The 18,554-nt window shown below is 35.8% G+C and overlaps 1 protein-coding gene and 1 long non-coding RNA gene across 6 annotated transcripts; both read left to right on the forward strand.

The window, feature by feature from the left end:
* Positions 1–6,505: 6,505 nt before the first annotated feature.
* Positions 6,506–7,854, forward strand: LOC143302812 (survival motor neuron protein-like). Of its 5 annotated transcripts, none has more exons than XR_013058619.1 (3): positions 6,506–6,531; positions 7,198–7,380; positions 7,507–7,854. XR_013058619.1 is itself a non-coding variant. In XM_076619227.1 (3 exons), exons 1-3 carry the CDS (start codon positions 6,964–6,966, stop codon positions 7,563–7,565), a joined length of 282 nt encoding a protein of 93 aa, XP_076475342.1. In that variant the 5' UTR covers positions 6,768–6,963; the 3' UTR covers positions 7,566–7,854. The 5 variants fall into 5 exon arrangements, 4 of the variants coding, with proteins under 4 accessions (XP_076475342.1, XP_076475339.1, XP_076475341.1 ...); XM_076619227.1 differs by lacking the exon at positions 6,506–6,531 and adding an exon at positions 6,768–7,017 and having other exon boundaries at positions 7,198–7,366; XM_076619224.1 differs by lacking the exon at positions 6,506–6,531 and adding an exon at positions 6,776–7,017.
* A 4,641-nt stretch (positions 7,855–12,495) lies between these two features.
* LOC117165469 (uncharacterized) lies at positions 12,496–13,655 on the forward strand. The gene is made up of 4 exons (XR_013058620.1): positions 12,496–12,513; positions 12,907–13,204; positions 13,325–13,404; positions 13,473–13,655. It is a non-coding gene; the product is annotated as an uncharacterized LOC117165469 (long non-coding RNA).
* The last annotated feature ends 4,899 nt before the right edge of the window (positions 13,656–18,554 follow it).

Consider the following 18,554-nt stretch of genomic DNA (forward strand, 5'->3'; position numbering starts at 1 on the left):
AAGGGTGGACACAGCATCCAAAAGGGCACAATCGTCATCCTCAGAGAGGACAACGTTCCCTCCATGCATTGGCCTCTGGGCCGAGTTATCAAGGTTCATCCAGGTGTCGATGGTGTTGTCACGTAAAATAACAAAATAAAAAAGGAATTTGAGGTAAAAAAATAAAAAAAGAAAACTTTATTTTTTTTTCTAACATCAATACACTTTACAATCTACTTCCGAACTCTAGGCGTGACTTTTTTAAGACTGACTCTTATGATTTTACTTTCGATCGGATCCGATTACTTTCTTTTGTCATCCCTCAACATCCCCACCGTCCATGCATTTGCTAGGCGTCCGCGATCGTTGCCACGTGCTCTTTCTTCTAGAACCTTCGGTGGAAGGACCGTTGGGATGTTGATGGTTCATTAGGCACTTCAGCGATATACATTGTCGCTGAGTGCTTTATCTCTCTCGTCAGTCCGTCGGATTTGAAGTATGCCGGTCGTGACATACCCCCCTGGTTAGATTGATCTTGGTCCTCTAAGATCGTAGTAGAATGGAATTATTTAAATGTAGATCAAAAGATATGTTTACGCTTTTTTTTCAGGGATCGCTATGAATTGATTTTCTGCATGTGATGGTACAAAAGTTATTTCGTTAATCTTAAATATAGCAATTTTACAATATTTGTTAGTGTTCGAGAAGCTAATAATTTCAGAGGCGTAATCATGTTGTAGTTTTCGATCGTGAATTGGTTGGGTTTGTTTACAAAGCGTAATTCCTATCCCGTGAATTTAAGGCAACTAATTAAGGGTATTGTTACTAGTGCTAGGGTCAGCATTATCCTGAAAAAAGTACGCTTTCAATCGGTTACCATGTATCTTTTTCTTAGCATTGTCGATAGAAATAATGTAATAAGGAGTTTTCACATCGTTAATCCTGTAGGATCCTAACCATTCAATGTCCAATTTATCTCTTTTATGGTCGTTGTGAATTAAAACAAAGTCTCCTTTCCTAAACACAGTCTGAGTTTTAACAATCTTTCTTTCTTGGTCTCGCTTGTATCGTTGCTTATTCTGGATAAGTGTTTTGTGAGCTGTTTCCCAATATTTATTCAACTGTTTTTGCCAAAGTGAGTACATATCATCATAGGTAAGTGTGGGAAATTTGGATATTGCGGAAGGTAAGTTAGCTTTTCGCCCAAAGGTCAATTCAAAGGGAGAGAATCCTGTTCCTTCATGTTTCGCGGTGTTGTACCCTAAACAAATGAAATTAAGTACTTCATCCCATTCTTTGTCATTGTCGTGTAATGCAGTACGAATTAAATCTTTAACTGAGGCATGCGTTCTTTCGAGGGATCCGTTACTTTGTGGGTGAAATGAAGTTGTTTTGATGTGTTTGATTTTAAAAGCTTCTTCAAATGTCGTCATTAAATCACTAACAAAATTTTGTCCCTGATCTGTTAGGATCGTTTTTGGTGCCGAAAATATGTAAATATAGTGTTCAATGAGCGCGTTAATTATGGATTCAGTTCGTTGCGTTTTAAGGGGAACTAGTATCAGATATTTCGTAAGTTCATCGTGTATTGAAAGTATGTATTAGTTTCCGCGTTTGGTTTTCGTCATCGGTCCTATGATGTCCATAGCGATTTTGTCGTTAGGGTTAAGTGGCGTGTCTGAGATTTGTGGGGATTCTTTGGGTCTGATACGTGTTAGTTTCTCCTTTTGACATGTGTCGCATGTTTTCACAAAGTTTTCTACTCTTTCTAAAAGTCCGGAAATTTTGAATTTATCCTTGATCCGTTGATACGTTTTCTGTATCCCTAAATGTCCTACGGTGTCGTTATGGTTTTCCTTTATTGCTTGTATTATTTCGTTTTCGTCTAGTTTTAAGATGGGATTAGGTGCATAAGTAATTTTCTTGTACGTGTCGTTAAAATATATTAGCGTGAGTTTAATCTGTGTTTTCTCTAATTCAGTGAAATCGCTATTTCCTATGCCGATTTTTGTTGTATCTTTAAGAATTTTGTAAAGTCTTCTGATCCAAAGTGTCTCGTCGTATTCTCCTAAGTCGTTTCGAGTTAATTGGTAAAATGTTTGGTCATTTGGTTTAATTTCTAAGAGTTTCGGATTCTCGTTGTTATCTTTCCATGCGTTGAATGAATTAGTATGATCAATTACTAGGTCGAGGTTAACTACTTCGTCGCGAGTTACTGCGTGAACTCTAGATAAAGCGTCTGCAGCTGTGTTATCTTTACCCTTTGTATATTCGATTTCATAGTCATATTCTTCGAGTCTAAGTCTCCAACGAATCAGTCTGCTAGAAGGGTCTTTGCAATTGTGTAGCCACTTAAGAGCTTGGTGGTCGGTTCGAATAATGAAGCGCCGTCCTAACAAATATTGTCTTAATCTTTTCACGGCCCATACGATGGCTAAGAGTTCCTTTTCTGTCGTGGTATAGTTTCGTTCGGGTGGATTCAGTGTTCTTGAAATGTAACAACAAGGATGACCGTCTTGCGACAGTATTGCTCCTAGTCCTTCGTTACTTGCGTCGGTAGTTAAGGTAAAGGTTTTGTTAAAGTCTGAATAAGCTAATATTGGGAAATTACAGAGTTTGTCTTTTAAAGTATCAAAGCTAATCTGGTGTTTGTCAGTCCAATGGAATGGTGTGTCCTTTTTTGTTAAGTCTGTAAGGCTTTTCGCGATTTTGGAAAAGTTTCGAATAAATTTGCGATAATAACCTGCTAAACCTAAGAATGATTTCACGTCCGTGGCATTGCGGGGTAATCGAAAGTTTTTTACAGCGTCTAATTTCTTGGGGTTTGGTTTGACTCCTTCGGATGAAACTACATGGCCTAAGTATTCTAATTCCGGTTTTATGAATTCACATTTGTCCGGTTGCAATTTAAGTCCTAATTCTCTGAGTCTCTGAAATACTATCGTGAGGTTTTCGTTATGTTCTTGAATCGTTTTTCCGAATATCACTATGTCATCCAAATAAACAAAGCAGTATTTTCCTACAAGTCCAGCTAAGGCTCTGTCCATTAATCTTTGATAGGTGGCGGGTGCGTTTTTAAGTCCGAATGGCATTCGATTGAAATGAAAATGTCCTTGCGGTGTCGAAAAAGCGGTAAATTTTTTAGATTTCTCGTTCATTGGAATTTGATGGAATCCTGAGGATAAATCAAGTGCCGAAAAGAATTTTGCGTTTCCTAGTTGTGTTAAAATGTCGTCTATATCAGGTAAAGGGTAAGCGTCTTGTTCTGTGAGTTCATTTAGTTTCCTGAAATCGATAACTATCCTCCATTGCTGTTTTCCTGAGGCGTCTAATTTTTTCGGAACTACCCATACCGGAGAGTTATAAGGGGATTCGGATTCTTCTATAATATTTTTCTTCAACATGTCTCCTATTTGTCGCGAAATCTCGTCACGGTGACATTCCGGTGGTCTATACGATCGTGTGTTAATAATTTTGTCTTTGGTTAACGAAATTGTGTGCTGAGTTAAATTAGTACAGGGTAAAAGATCGGTTTCTAAATTAAAGATGTCAATATAATGGAGGATAATCTTTTCGATGGATTCACGGATTGGTTTTTCAATGTGATCTGTTCTCACTAGGCTTTTTAGTTTTGATACGTTGAAAAAGTCATGAGAATTTTGAATATTGCTAGAAATTTCAATGTTTTGCTCACCAGTGTTGATAAAACATACTTTAGTTGGTTTGCCTTCCAAATAGATTGTTTGAACTCTGTTTTCTCCAGGAGTCAAATGTATTGGTTTCTGAAATAAAATGGTTTTGTCGTTTAATCGGATTTTGTCATTGGATATTGAATAGTTATACTTCTCTAAACATGGTAGCCCAATGATTCCGTCTTCGATAATAGGGAAATTGTTCGGTACTATGTGAAAAATGTGATTTTGTCCAAAAATTCGTTTCGTTACGTATTCGTTAGTTTCGTATTTGTCTCGTCCCATAGAAAATTTTTGTTTAGGCCCTATTTGTAACGCGTTGACAGTTTTGTTACGTTTCACCAGGTTTATCCCTGCTCCTGTGTCGACCAGAAATACTCGCTCTTCGGTTCGGGTTGACAAAGGTATTGCGAGTAATCTTCCCGTGGCGATGTTGACTCGTATGTCTCGTACGGTTCGTCCATCTCCTGGTTCGATGTTGTTTCTTGTATTTCGTCCCATTCCTGAACTGCCTGAATCCTTGCGGGTGGTCGATCGCGTTGGCTCGGTGGTAGAAAATTTTGACACTTGTTGGCAATGTGTCCCAGCTTTCTGCACTTGAAGCACTTCATCTGCGCGCGTTCAGCAGGTGATCTATTTTCTACTTGGTTAAATGTAGCAGGTTTCTGAGCTACTGGCGTGTTAGGCGATCTTGATGGTACATTTGATCGTCTTACCTGCATATGCTGGTTGTCGGGGCGATTACTAACCGAAGGTAAGCGATTATATGACCAATTATGTTGTCGTTCTTCTCGCAAGTAGCGTTCTACATCGGCTGCCTTTTTTTCAGCTTCCGGAAGATTCAAGGGTTCACTGCTTAATAGTATTCGCCCTATGTCGCGTCTGAGTCCCTTTAGGTACACACGAACAGTCTTCTTCGTGATTTCTTCAGTCATAATTTTACATGTTAGTGGTTGTGGGTACTCATTGGTTACTGCGTACAGCAAACGGTTGAGTATTCTTCTAAACCGAATATTAAAACTTTGCACTGATTCCTCGCGTCCCTGTCTCAACTCTCGTAATTGTTCTTGGTACTCATCCGAAGTCACTTGTGCTGCTAAGTTATTTCTCAGTGCGTCGTACAGATCACTGTAACACTCAATAGGAATATTGCGAATACTTTGGGCTGCTTTCCCTACGATTTTTTTCCACTTTTATTGCTTTTAGCAATAGATCTTGCTCCATACAGCGATCCTTCATACTTCTCATTTCTTTGATGAAGTCTTCAACTCCTACATCATCATCTCCGTTGAGCGTTGGGATGTAGCGTATTGCATCCTTAGCTCGTAGAGTGGGAAGAGCGGGCGGAAAATAGCCTCTTTCTTCCACCTCGGGTTGTTCGATGTCGAGGTGGACAGGTGGGGTGTCTGGAGCTGCTAACCCTGACAGTTTGCGTGCTTTTGCCATATTCACGGTGCGATTGATTGCTGTCGACGCACTTTCATTGTCTTCGGTGATAATGGAAGCAAATTCATCGGTCGCAGGGGATCCGAACCCAGTCCGTAGCGCTGCGACGGTTTTTCCGAGATTCTCGATTTCTGCTGCCCTGTGTCTGTTCTCTTCGTCATTTTGCATAGACAAACGTAACATTTCCTCTCGTAAAAGGGCAATGTTCTCGTTCTGTTTTTGAATACTGTCCCATATTGCTCGCAACATTGGGTCAATTGAGGTTGAAGTTTGAGATTCGTTTGCCTTAGACATTATTGCGCTGATTTATAATTTTCAGACGAAGACGAGTCTTGGCTACTGAAGCTAAATTTTCTTTCACGGTAACGTACAAAGGAATTCAGTTTACCTTTTATTGTTACTTCACTTGGTTCGCGATAGTTACTTTGTTGTTGCGGATGACCGTAGTCCCAAATAATTCGATCTTCCGTAGATGATGAATGTCTTTTGGTTTCCGAACAAACACTTTTCACTATCCTGGCAGGATCGCCAAAATGTCACGTAAAATAACAAAATAAAAAAGGAATTTGAGGTAAAAAAATAAAAAAGAAAACTTTATTTTTTTTTCTAACATCAATACACTTTACAATCTACTTCCGAACTCTAGGCGTGACTTTCTAAGACTGACTCTTATGATTTTACTTTCGATCGGATCCGATTACTTTCTTTTGTCATCCCTCAACATCCCCACCGTCCATGCATTTGCTAGGCGTCCGCGATCGTTGCCACGTGCTCTTTCTTCTAGAACCTTCGGTGGAAGGACCGTTGGGATGTTGATGGTTCATTCATCATCACTTCAGCGATATACATTGTCGCCGAGTGCTTTATCTCTCTCGTCAGTCCGTCGGATTTGACGTATGCCGGTCGTGACATGCTCTTCGGGCCATACGTTTTATGATACAAGACCAGCAAAATGATCAATGTGTAATTTTACATATCTTACATTTTTTCCAAATGAAATATTGTTTTTATTAAACGTTTAAAACCTCAGGCAACATTTATTTCATCTGATTTCAGTTTTACAAATATATATCTATAATACATATCTGTATAAATTACGGTCTGGTTATATCAAACAGGGACCGACACTCGTTAGGGAAAACTGCCCAAAAATTGAATCGTAAAAACCAATATGAAAGACAACAAATTTCTCGTTCTGCGGAACAAATAGAAATGAGCAGAGTATCTTTATCTTTATCTGAGACATTCAAAGCGTATCACGCATACGCTAAACCTGAAGAAAACTTTCTTGTCTTCCATGTTCATTTTTCCCTTTCCATTTCCGAACGGTTTCTTCTATATTTATTTATATGTTCGTGATTGATGCTATTGACAACATACAACTAAGAGGAAATACGAATAGTAATAGATAGATGTATAATTCATTATGCAATTTTATAGAATTAAATCTTATTTATCTTCAGATATAAAAACTATATTTACCAGCTGAAACACTAACGCATATGCAGTATAATATAATCTACTTAACAATCTCGTTTTAGTTATAATATGTGATTAATTCTTTTGCTATTTCGCTATAAACAGTTTCTTGTGCATACAATATTTTTTTATAGTATTCTAATATATTGTTAGATATTATAAAGAAAGTAAAATACAGTTATTGAAGTTTGGGAACATTCAATGTTAACCTTGCTTCAAAAAATAATCTTTCGAATGAATGGGGAATAGATTTTTAGTATTATAGTTGGTATAATGTCATCATTGTTTACAATGTGTTAGAGTTGAAGAAATGAGACAAATTAATATTTCAGAAGCAAATTCAATATTTAAATGATGTTATTTTAAAATGGCAGATGATATGAATGTTCTTTTTATACGAGGAAATGGAAACGTATGTATGGTAATGGAAACGTAATGGTTTTAACATTATTTTAGTACAAGATTTTAGCATAATAGTAATTAACAGTATCCACTACCTTTTAGTCAATTTTTGAAAAATGACATATATGATAATTTGCAATAGTTTGATAATAAAATACTTGTATCAATATTAATAACGTATAATTTGCTATCTCAAAAGGATACAGACACAGCCAATGATAATGTTTGGGATGATAGTGCATTAATAGAAGCATATGATAAAGCAATAAATTTAGCAAAAGAAGAAGTTATCAAGCGAATGGGAATGGATGTTGGAAATTCTCAACCGAAAGAAAACCTACAAAATCTTAAGCAGCCTAAACACGCAAGTAAATTACACAAGGTTGTGATTTTGATAGAATATTACTAAATTTGATACAGAATATTATTAAATATATTGATTAAGAAGCAAATTATTTTATTTTGCTATTTACTTATATTTATTTGTATACACATCTTTTCTCTATAGAAATGGATCATAGGAGCACCTTATCGTGCAATATACTCAGAGGATGGAGAAATTTATGAAGCTATAATATCAAAAATTTACGAAAACAATGGCACGTGTTGAAGTGGTTAACACTTCTAAGAAAACTCTACATCTGGTCTTTTTTAGTTTTCTCAAGCACTGAAGCCATCGACAGCGTGTAGACAAAAGACTGCGACGAAGTCAGGCCATAAACAGTAGACAGGCGACGTTGGCTTCGGGGTTTTTCAGTTATTAGGTAACACAGCTAGCGTGCGGATCTGGACCAGCTCAAATTGTATTTTTACTTATTACACTTCTATTTAAATATATTTTCTACCTTACAATTTATCCACGTGTTTTCTCTGTTTACACACCGAATAACCTCAACAGGTTATGGGCCCAGAGCTGTAAATTGCAAGGTAGCAACGTGAAGTGAATAAACTGTTAAAGTGTTGTGCTTAGTAAAATAAGGGATAGTGCTAAAATGGAATCAGCAAGTGCGAAGGTCGAGATGTTACGCGGCGAAGAAAATTGGCTCCAGTGGCGTTTTGTTATGCGTACACTTTTGGAGGAAGATGACGACCTGATCAACGTGTGTGAAGGGAATTTGTGTCATCCAGGTAACAGCGCGGAGAAAGAAATCGCTCGTGGAAGATTTTTGAAAGCAGATCGATTAGCGAGAAAATTAATCGTGACCTCAGTAGAAAAGAAACCGTTGGATCTTCTTTTATGTTGCACGACAGCACATGAAATGTGGAAAAAGCTGAATACGGTATATGACATGAAGTCGGATGAGAATTTAAATATGGTCCAGAAGCAGTTCTTCGATTTTGAATGGGAAGAATCTGAAAATGTCTCTTACAACCTATCAAAGTTGGAACTCATAGCGGCGAAGATGAAAGTCCTTGGGAGTGAAATTGGCGAGAAAATGCTGATAACACGCATTTTATCGGTGTTACCAAACAAATTCGATCATTTTCACAGTGCGTGGGATTCCGTGGAAGAAGAATAGAAGACCTTAGACAGGCTTAGTACCAGGCTGATGACGGAAGAAATTAGATGGAAGGAAGACGACCAGGAAACATCGGTGGCACTGGTAACAAAAGGTAATAATTATGAAAGGGAACAGCAGAAGCAGTGAAGTAAACGTGAATACGAGAAACAAGGACCAAGTTGCTTTAACTGTGGAAAAGTTGGCCATCTAAAGAAGGATTGCTTTAGATGCTTTATATGAAAAAGGAAAGGCCACACCAGCAAAAACTGTTTTAAAAATAACAAAAGAAGCAACAGTAGAGACAACCAGGAACCTAGAAACCAAAATCGGGATCACAGCGGAATTGGTCTATTAGGAAGTACCTCAGCGATACAAACGGCAAACCCTGATGTTTGGATAATCGACTCAGGAGCTACGGATCACATGACAGGACGACGGGAATGGTTCAGCGTTTTCGAAGAATTCGATAACACGGTGAAGATAGAGATCGGCGATGGTACGTTCATGGATGCGTGCGGCAAAGGAAAAATCAGAGTAGAGACTTTTGTGGACGGCAAATGGGTAACATGTACAATGAACGATGTTCTATACGTACCAGGTATGAAAAGAAATCTGTTTTCGATTAGATCTGTCGCAAGAAGGGGCATAGATTTTTGTATTTCAAAGGAAGGGACCAATTGCATATTTTTACAAAATCAGAAAATAATAGCAAGAGGTTCTGTTATCGGAAATTTGTATAAAGTAGATATGCGAGTTATCATACCGTCAGTTTGTAATTTTAGCAATAGAGCGGAGTCAAACGCGGACACATTGCAGTTATGGCACGAACGGCTATGTCATCAGAACATCAGACATGTTAAAGAATTCTTAAAGAATTCAAATATGAAAGTTGTAGAGGATAATAACTTTTTCTGTGAAGGTTGCGCGTACGGGAAACAGCATAGATCGAGTTTTCACGAGAAAATCAATCGGGCGACTAAACCTCGCGAAATTATTTATACGGATGTATGTGGACCTATGGAAGTCGAGTCATTAGGCAAGAAACTGTATTTTCTGACATTTAAAGATGATTTTTCAAAATTCACAAAGATTTACTTCTTACGACGTAAGTCAGAAGTAATTGAAAAACTAAAAACCTTTTGCCTAGAAGTTGAAAATCAATTTAAGGATAAAATTAAAGAAATTCATAGTGATGGAGGGAAAGAATTCCAAAATAAAGAAGTCAAAGAATTTTTAAGAAGTCAGGGAATTAGGCACACGATTAACGTCCCATACACTCCTGAACAGAATGGTGTCGCAGAAAGGGAAAATAGAACAATAGTAGAGGCAGGTCGGTCGATGCTATATTCGAAACCAAATCTACCGCTGTTCTTATGGGCCGAAGCCATGAACACAGCAGTACATGTCATAAATAAGACGGGACCGACAAGACAAGATAAGAAAACACCATATGAACTGTGGTATGGGAAACCGCCGAATTTAGAAAAGTTTAGGGTTTTCGGTACTGAGTGCTTTGCTCACATACCTGCGGAGAAAAGGACAAAACTTGACAAAAAGGCTAACAAAGGATATTTGGTAGGCTATTTAGATGACGGACGAGGGTATCGAGTGTACGTGCCGACAGTAAAAAATGTAATATTAAGCCGTGACGTAATATTTAAGCCTGAACTAGAAAATGCGAAATTCGTAAAATTAAGTTTACCGAAAATTGTCGAGCGCGAAGATGTGAGTGCGCAGAGCGATAGAGCATGTACGTATGAAAGTGCAGAGAGTGAACATGAAAAACAACCTCATGGAATTAGCGACAATGTGAGACAATTGAGAGATAGAGATAAGATCAAACGAGCCGATTTTTATGGTAACCCAGTAACGTACGTAGCGGAAAAATTACCGGTGGATTTTAACGAAGCGATGAGATCCGAAAAGAAAGAGTTATGGGAAACAGCTATGAATGATGAAATGAAATCGCACCATGAAAATGAGACGTGGATACTTGTAGAAAAACCTAAAGATCAGAAGGTACTTAGCAATAGGTGAGTTTTAACGATAAAGCTAAATCCGGACAACTCGGGACGATACAAAGCGCGACTTGTAATAAAAGGGTGTTCACAGAAAGAAGGCATAGATTATAAGGAAACATATAGTCCCGTTGCTCGGTTTGACACAATTAGATTAATGCTCAGTATTGCAGCCAAAAATAATTTACACCTCGGACAGTTCGACATTAAAACCGCATTCTTATATGGAAGTCTGAAAGAAGATATTTATATAAAACAACCTAAAGGTTATGATGATGGTACAAATCGGGTTTGTAAATTGCTAAAAAGCCTATATGGCTTAAAGCAGTCTCCAAGATGTTGGACGGAACGTTTCACAAAATTTATCTCGAACTTAAAATTTTATCAGAGTAACGCAGATCCTTGTTTTTATATTTATACAGAAGACGACAAATTAATGTTGATGACCATATACGTAGACGATGGACTGGTAGCAGCTTCAGACGAATCTTTAATTGATAAATTCTTCGATGATTTAAATAAAGAATTCAAAATTACGAGTTCGAAAGAAGTAAAGAGTTTTCTTGGACTTGAAATTAATAGATTAGAAGATGGTTCAATATTCATTCATCAGAGTAGGTATATCGAAAACATATTGGAAAAATTTAATATGAATGAGGCAAACAGTATTTCTACACCTATCGAGACTAATTGGAGCGAAAGTAACATAGGCGATAATGATTGTAACGCACCATACAGAGAAGCCGTAGGGAACTTAATGTTTTTACAAACTGTAAGTAGGCTAGATATTAGCTTTGCAATAAATATACCGGCGAGACATTTAGAGAATCCAAACCAGTATCAGTGGAAATTAGTCAAGCGAATTTTGCGCTACATAAAAGGGACCGCAGACATGGGACTCTTGTATACAAAAGCAGGCAGTCTCGAAACCTTTAGCGACGCTGACTATGCAGGCGACAAAGAAACAAGAAAGTCGACATCAGGCGTTGTATGTAAGTATGCGAATGCGGCCATCACATGGCAATGTAAGCGACAACAATGTATAGCTCTATCTACGATCGAAGCTGAATATGTCAGTGCAGCCTCAGGAGCGAAAGAAATTATGTGGCTAAAGAAAATATTTCTTGAATGTAAATTAGAGATCCTTAAGTATATGCTATGTGTAGACAATACTAGTGCCGTGAAATTAATTAAGAATCCAGAATTCCATCAAAGAAGTAAGCATATTGACGTAAGATATCATTTCTTGCGAGATTTATACAATAGAGGCGAAATTGATATAACGTATGTAACAAGCGAAGAGCAATTGGCAGATATATGTACAAAGGCGTTGCCAAAACCGAGATTTGAATATTTAAGGAAAAAGTTAGGTTTGAAAAGTAAAAAAGATATTAAGAGGTAATTGTTTGTAAACATGTAGAGTTTTTAGGGAGGGTGTCGAAGTGATTATTACTTCTCAAAAAAAAAGAGGAAAAACTCTACATGATCTGTTTAGTCTTCTAGTTTTTTTTTTTGTGTAATAAATTAATTTGTATGGAAAAGAGAAAGGCGGCTGGCAAATGTACTTGAGAAGGCATTGACAAATTAATTTTCAGATATTTACGACAAGAGTTAGAAAATATTAAGAGATAATTTGTAAATTTGAGATAATTGTTTGTAGGGATGTAGAGTTTTAGGGAGGGTGTTGAAGTGGTTACCACTTCTAAGAAAACTCTACATCTGGTCTTTTTTAGTTTTCTCAAGCACTGAAGCCATCGACAGCGTGTAGACAAAAGACTGCGACGAAGTCAGGCCATAAACAGTAGACAGGCGACGTTGGCTTCGGGGTTTTTCAGTTATTAGGTAACACAGCTAGCGTGCGGATCTGGACCAGCTCAAATTGTATTTTTACTTATTACACTTCTATTTAAATATATTTTCTACCTTACAATTTATCCACGTGTTTTCTCTGTTTACACACCGAATAACCTCAACAGCACGTGTGTTGTAAAATTTGTAGGCAATACCTTTAGCATGATGGTTATGTCAATTAAGAAATGTACTAAAAATACATATATATATATGAAGTAAAGGCTTTCGCATAGTCTATCACAGTGTCATTCAGCAGGTCCTTAACTGGGCAGGAGTACCTGTCAATGTCTATGGGGAGATCCGTGGGATATAGGGTCATGAACCATAAACATGCATGTTACTTATTGTTCATTATTAGCTGCTTGGAATATAATTCTCCTCATTAGACGAGTGATTATTACTACATATATCAAGGCAAACATTTATACATATACATTTATGCACGGGAAATTCTAATACATTGCCTGTAAGGACAGTAACTGAATGGCACTCAGTCATTCTATTAAATGACAAAAATTTCTTTTACTCTGTGTTTAGGCTATGGTAATACAGAGAAAGTCGAGTTGAGTTCTCTTTTAGAATCAGAAGGTTTGCAAAGTCAAATAGCACAACAAAAGAAAGCTTTGGAAGAGAAATTCAATGAAGAGAACGATGAGACTTGTGAGACTAATTTTTCTACAAATGTAAATTCGAAAAAATATAATGTAGCAAAAATGGATTGTGACTCTGAAGAAGCAAATGCGTATAAACATCACTTCATACCGGGACCATCTTTCAATTCGATGACTGATATAATGCCACCTGCACCTCCTTTACCACCACAATTAATGGCCAAGTAAGTACAATTTAAAAATTCTAATGGAATGCTGAATACTTCTAATATTAATAAGTAATTTGGAATAAGTTTAACATTTTATTTGGAAAAAAAATACGAAATTTTAATAAAATGTACTAGATTACCAGATAATGATACAGACGCACTTTCAAGTATGTTGATGTCATGGTATATTAGTGGTTACATGGTATATTACACAGGTAATTATTTCATATAAGTATTTTATTGTATATTAAATTTTCAATGGACTATGTTATTTCTTTTGTAGGTTATTATCATGGTTTGAAACAAGCAAGAAACAATCAAGAGAACAGGAAGAACTGTTGATTATATCAATTTTTTCAATAACAATATAACAATAATATAAGATATAATAAAATATAAAACTCATTGTATTTATTTACTTCAATTATTTGAAATAAAGAACAGCTTTATTTTCATATAAGACTTTAAGACTTTTTTAAAAATAATTACTAAGATAAGAAAACATAAAAAACATATTTTTGATAAAATACACTCACATATATATGTCGGGTTATCATTAGGATTTAAGGCGCGTAATGATCCTTCGTTTGAATTAGCCATTGTTTTACGAAACGGGGGAATATATTTACGCGAATAAACAAGATTTTACAGAATATTATGAATAATGAGTTTAATAAATAATAAGATTAACAAACGATAAGTTTAACTAATAATTAGATTAAAGATTAATAAGTTTAACGAACAATAAGAGGAACGAATAATATGTCTTACGAATAATGAATTTAATTAACGCTATTAACAATGTTTCGGGGTCCAAACGAATCCACGGTCAACGGGATAACTCTTTACTATGTGTAGAATAATTTTAAACACAAAATACAATTGCTGAGACACTCGGTAAATTGCTCGATGTATCACTTTCCAAGGCGATCACACGAATGAATATCTGATGAAAATCTTTTTCGCTATACGACTGCATTTGTTTGTTATATGCTCGCTGGAAACATCGAGAAGGTTCCAATCGTTGTTGCTAGGCAATTTCTGTCAAAAGTTTGTTATATACTCTTTGGAAACATCGAGAAAGATTCAAACGCCGTTACTAGGCAGTTTCTGTCTGGAGATTGATTCCTAACACAACGTGTGTCCCATTATATCGACATCTCTAAAGTACAATTCTATGTGATTTCTAGGGAGAACAATACAACCGATCCACACCTTCGTCAGGCAAAACGTTTATCCCGTGACCGTGGCTACGTTCGGCGACCAGTTGTCACCTCGAACCCACTTTCGCTTTCACAAATATCAAACAATTACAAATGGCAATTGCTTAATTACAGTTATGATAAAATCTAGGCTAAAGCATTAGAAGGCTTCCTCAAAATTGCAAAGGGAAGGCTCCGGTTTTCTTTTCATCTCCGACATATATAATACAAGGATATAATACAACCGAACATTTTAAACTTAGCTTATAGCGCGTGCGCGCACATACACGCACATACATGACACACATGCGCGCACACACATGCGCGCACACACATGCGCGCACACACATGCGCGCATACACACATGCACACACATGCGAATGATTTCTCGAACGATAATCCATTTATTTATATTTTTCAATATTTGTCCTTACGATTGCGTATTTATTTGTTCCACGTATCATATTTATCTATTTGCATAACTGTAGGTGACATTTTTTTTAACAATTTTGCTAATATTTCATAACTTTTTAATTCATATTTCAAAGTGTAACAGGTGTTTCTTTCTTTTCAAGAACGCGTGAATAATAGATAGCGACAATCACGCGAACGCTAGTTACAGCTGACTTGGCTTACATTGTAGCATTCGAACTAGAGTATACGAGCCGTAAGCGCTATTGAAAGTTCAAAGGCCGACTAGTGAGCTTCGTCCTATCTCATTTTTTAATCAGGCGATGGATCGACGAATCGTATTGATTTCGAGGATTATTATAGTTCTGTGGGAATTTTAAAGCGTGGTTTGTCTAATCTTGTCTCGTTAGCTACAGACTCTTTGGCGAGCAGCCTGAAACTTGATCCAGTTTCGAGAAAATGAAAAATTCGTTTCTTCTCTTTGCTTCCCTGTTCCTTCTTTCCTCCTTTTTCCCTTTTTACATCGCGTTATGACCCGTTAAATAATATTGACTGCCGTGGACGCTGGCTGAGAAGTGCACTTTATAACTAGCTTTGAAATCACTGACGTCGATGAGGACAAAGGTAAGTTAGAGGGTCATTTATCTGAGCTGGTGTTATTCGACCTGAACTCTGCAGCTTTTCAGAGCTTCTTTCGTTTTTCTTTTAAGAGCAGAGATGTTAACTGGTCTTTTGTTACGTGTAAGAAGTATGTACTAAAGCTTATTTAGCACCAATTGGTTGCTCAAAGTCGAGATATACATACCTATATTATATTAATACGTTACAGAAGATTAGGCGTTAGTTAGCTTATGAGAATTTATAGTGTGTCACAGATCACAAAAGCAGAATGACTACTTTTTCATAAACGATATATGTATATGAATTGAAAGTTTAACTATTACGCCACATACTTCTCTCGATAAACGTCGTCGAGTGCATATTGTTAAGGAATATTAGCCATTTGAATTCAATAGTTTCGAAGATACTAATGCTTCTGTGAAGTTTTTGCAGGCTGTTAATTTTTTATTGAGATACTACAAATTTTGAATAACTTCGATTAGAAATAAAAATCACATTACATTAACGCGTAGAATGTAACGTAACGTAGATAATGTAAATATAAATTATATTACAAGGAAATAATACGGGTAAGTAATGTGAAACATTCTGGTTAAAATTGCATCCTTTGAAGGCTAGGACACACAGTACTTACGAAGTAGATTAAGTACCAAATGGGGTACTTAAGAAAATTCATGTTGTCATTGTTTAATAAACATCTTTAGCTAATAGCCTTCTGCAAAAGCTGGTTTAAGTTATGCTAACTTATTCCTTATTAATTGCAATTATATTGTTCGTATCTCCTAGAGGATTAACAATCCATTTTTATAATGGATAATAAAAGTAAATTTCTATTAGGTTGTCCCAAGTTTCTTTCGTTTTATAAAGAAATGACAGATGCACAACATATTTTGTTTTATGTTATTCTATATTATTTTACATTAAATTGGAAAAAGGTGGACCACACGTAATTCAATAAAATAATATAAAACGAAAAATGTTGTACATCTATTACTTTCTTATAAAACGAAAGAAACTTTTGGAACAACCTAATATTTCTCTACTACGACGCTTTTACAGTGCTAAAATATTTGATAAAAATGTTAAGAAATTCTAATATTGATTTAAGCGTATCGATTTATCTGCTCTTCATATTTAATCAAACAGAAATTGTTAATTATGATTTCCACTTAAAAGCGGATTGCATATTATGAGGATAAATTATCAAATTCATCTCTAATATACACATTAGAGAATCATTCATAGCCGCCATCCTGTTTACCGCTAACATTCCTGGTACTCAATAATTCATTAGGTGACTGCTTTAGCCGCACAGAATACACCTACAAATAATTAATCGCGATTAATATTCCATCGACTTTTGAAAATCCCTCATGTGATCTATTTCATGCGATGAGAATACGTATAAATTGAGATTGCGATCGACCATCCTCAGTCGGATAAATCGAGTGACTCAAATTATAACACAAAAAAAAGTTAAAACTAGTTACATTACCTTTTTCAATTTTTATGTATTATTTGGCGGAAGAAACTTTGGTAATTGGTAAGTAAAGTTCACCTCCTTAATGTTAATGATTTTAATATGTTATTAAGCTCAAAGTTCTAAGGAATTTTCTATATATATATATACATATACATAACTGTGTGCGTATATGTATAATATACGTATAACAACCAAAGTTCAGCTCTCAAGTGTACGCAAAACTTTTATGTTCATTTTACGCTATACCAGTATGTTTCATGAATTTGTTTGCTAACAGTATCGAAACAAATAACAAGCAGAGGACAAGCTATTCATGAATTGTTTTGCCAGCGTGTACGCTCCCAATATTTTCTATTTGAGAAAACATACTTGTTGCTATTGCAACTACAAATATCTTTACAGTCGACGCTTTTGCCGTGAATCATTGGCTAACATGTAAAATCGAGAAAAAACATGGTTTATTGTGATGGAAATGTGGAAAACCGCGAAACCGATATAGAAGGGAAAATAAAGGAAAGGAAGGTAGATAAGTAGAAGCTTGGGGCCAAGTTTAATTCACTGAAACCGAGCTGCTTGTATTATCACAAAACAAAATTGCCAGTACGTCATTTCCGTACTCTCGTCCTCGCGAAAATGGTTTCGCTTGTTAAGGAAAAACGCATTGAAACTTGATCCAGTTTCGAGAAAATGAAAAATTCGCTTCTTCTCTTTGCTTCCCTGTTCCTTCTTTCCTCCTTTTTCCCTTTTTACATCGCTTTGTTTTACATCGCAATTTACATTTATTTGTAAAGTTTGAATCTCCTCGATATTGAAGATGTTGAAGCTGCAAGTATGTATTTCATTTTAATCCATTCGAGACCGAGATTTAATTGTAAGACGATACCGAGGCGTCGGTACGATCTGAATGTTTAGTTAGAATGATTCTGTGTTTTACTCCCTCCAGGGTATCCTTTTCATACTTTGATTTTAAATCGATGACAATCTTAAATAGTATGCCTCATATTTTTAAAATATAAAATTATATACTATGTTATTCTATAATGTATTATGTACAGTCATATATATATATATATATATATATATATATATATATATATATATATATAATAATTCTATATTGAAAAAATATGAAATTAACATGATATATACATTACTACATAAGTTATATATAAAATATGTATATTATACCCTTGCCTACTGACTGATATGAATTTCTTTCGGTCTCGAATGCGTTAAAAGAGAGCGCAAAGAAGTCGAAATTACTTATTGTAATTAGTAAAACGACCTGAGAGGCAGACAGATACAAGAAAGAAGGAATATTATATTAGCGGCATTATCATGTTTTTGCTCTCTTTAAGTCTTTCATCGAGACAGACAATCTACAGGTATTAATCGACCAATTTCTCCAAGCTGATAACTTCAAATTGATGTTTATATATAAGAAGTGTTATGTGTTAATCTGTCTAAATGTTTAAAAGGTGTTATAAATTAAATGTTGTTAAACGATACGTAAGTGCCTTTTGATCGTAAATTTTACTATCAAGGGGTCTTTTGTGTATGCGTAATCATTGTGAATTATAACAATTTATGTGATCGATATTAAAGGTGTTTAAAAGCATGTATTTTTTTCTATATTATTATTCTCCTA

Source organism: Bombus vancouverensis, chromosome 6, assembly GCF_051014615.1.
Source record: "Bombus vancouverensis nearcticus chromosome 6, iyBomVanc1_principal, whole genome shotgun sequence".
NCBI lineage: Eukaryota > Metazoa > Arthropoda > Insecta > Hymenoptera > Apidae > Bombus > Bombus vancouverensis.

Bases quoted from the DNA above. Each gene is read 5' to 3' on its own strand.
- LOC143302812 (XM_076619224.1), top strand. From the start codon at position 6,964: ATGGCAGATGATATGAATGTTCTTTTTATACGAGGAAATGGAAACGTA. The intron at 7,018-7,197 runs GTAATGGAAACG...CTATCTCAAAAG, and splicing joins GAAATGGAAACGTATGTATG to GATACAGACACAGCCAATGA. The intron at 7,381-7,506 runs GTTGTGATTTTG...TTTTCTCTATAG, and splicing joins ACGCAAGTAAATTACACAAG to AAATGGATCATAGGAGCACC.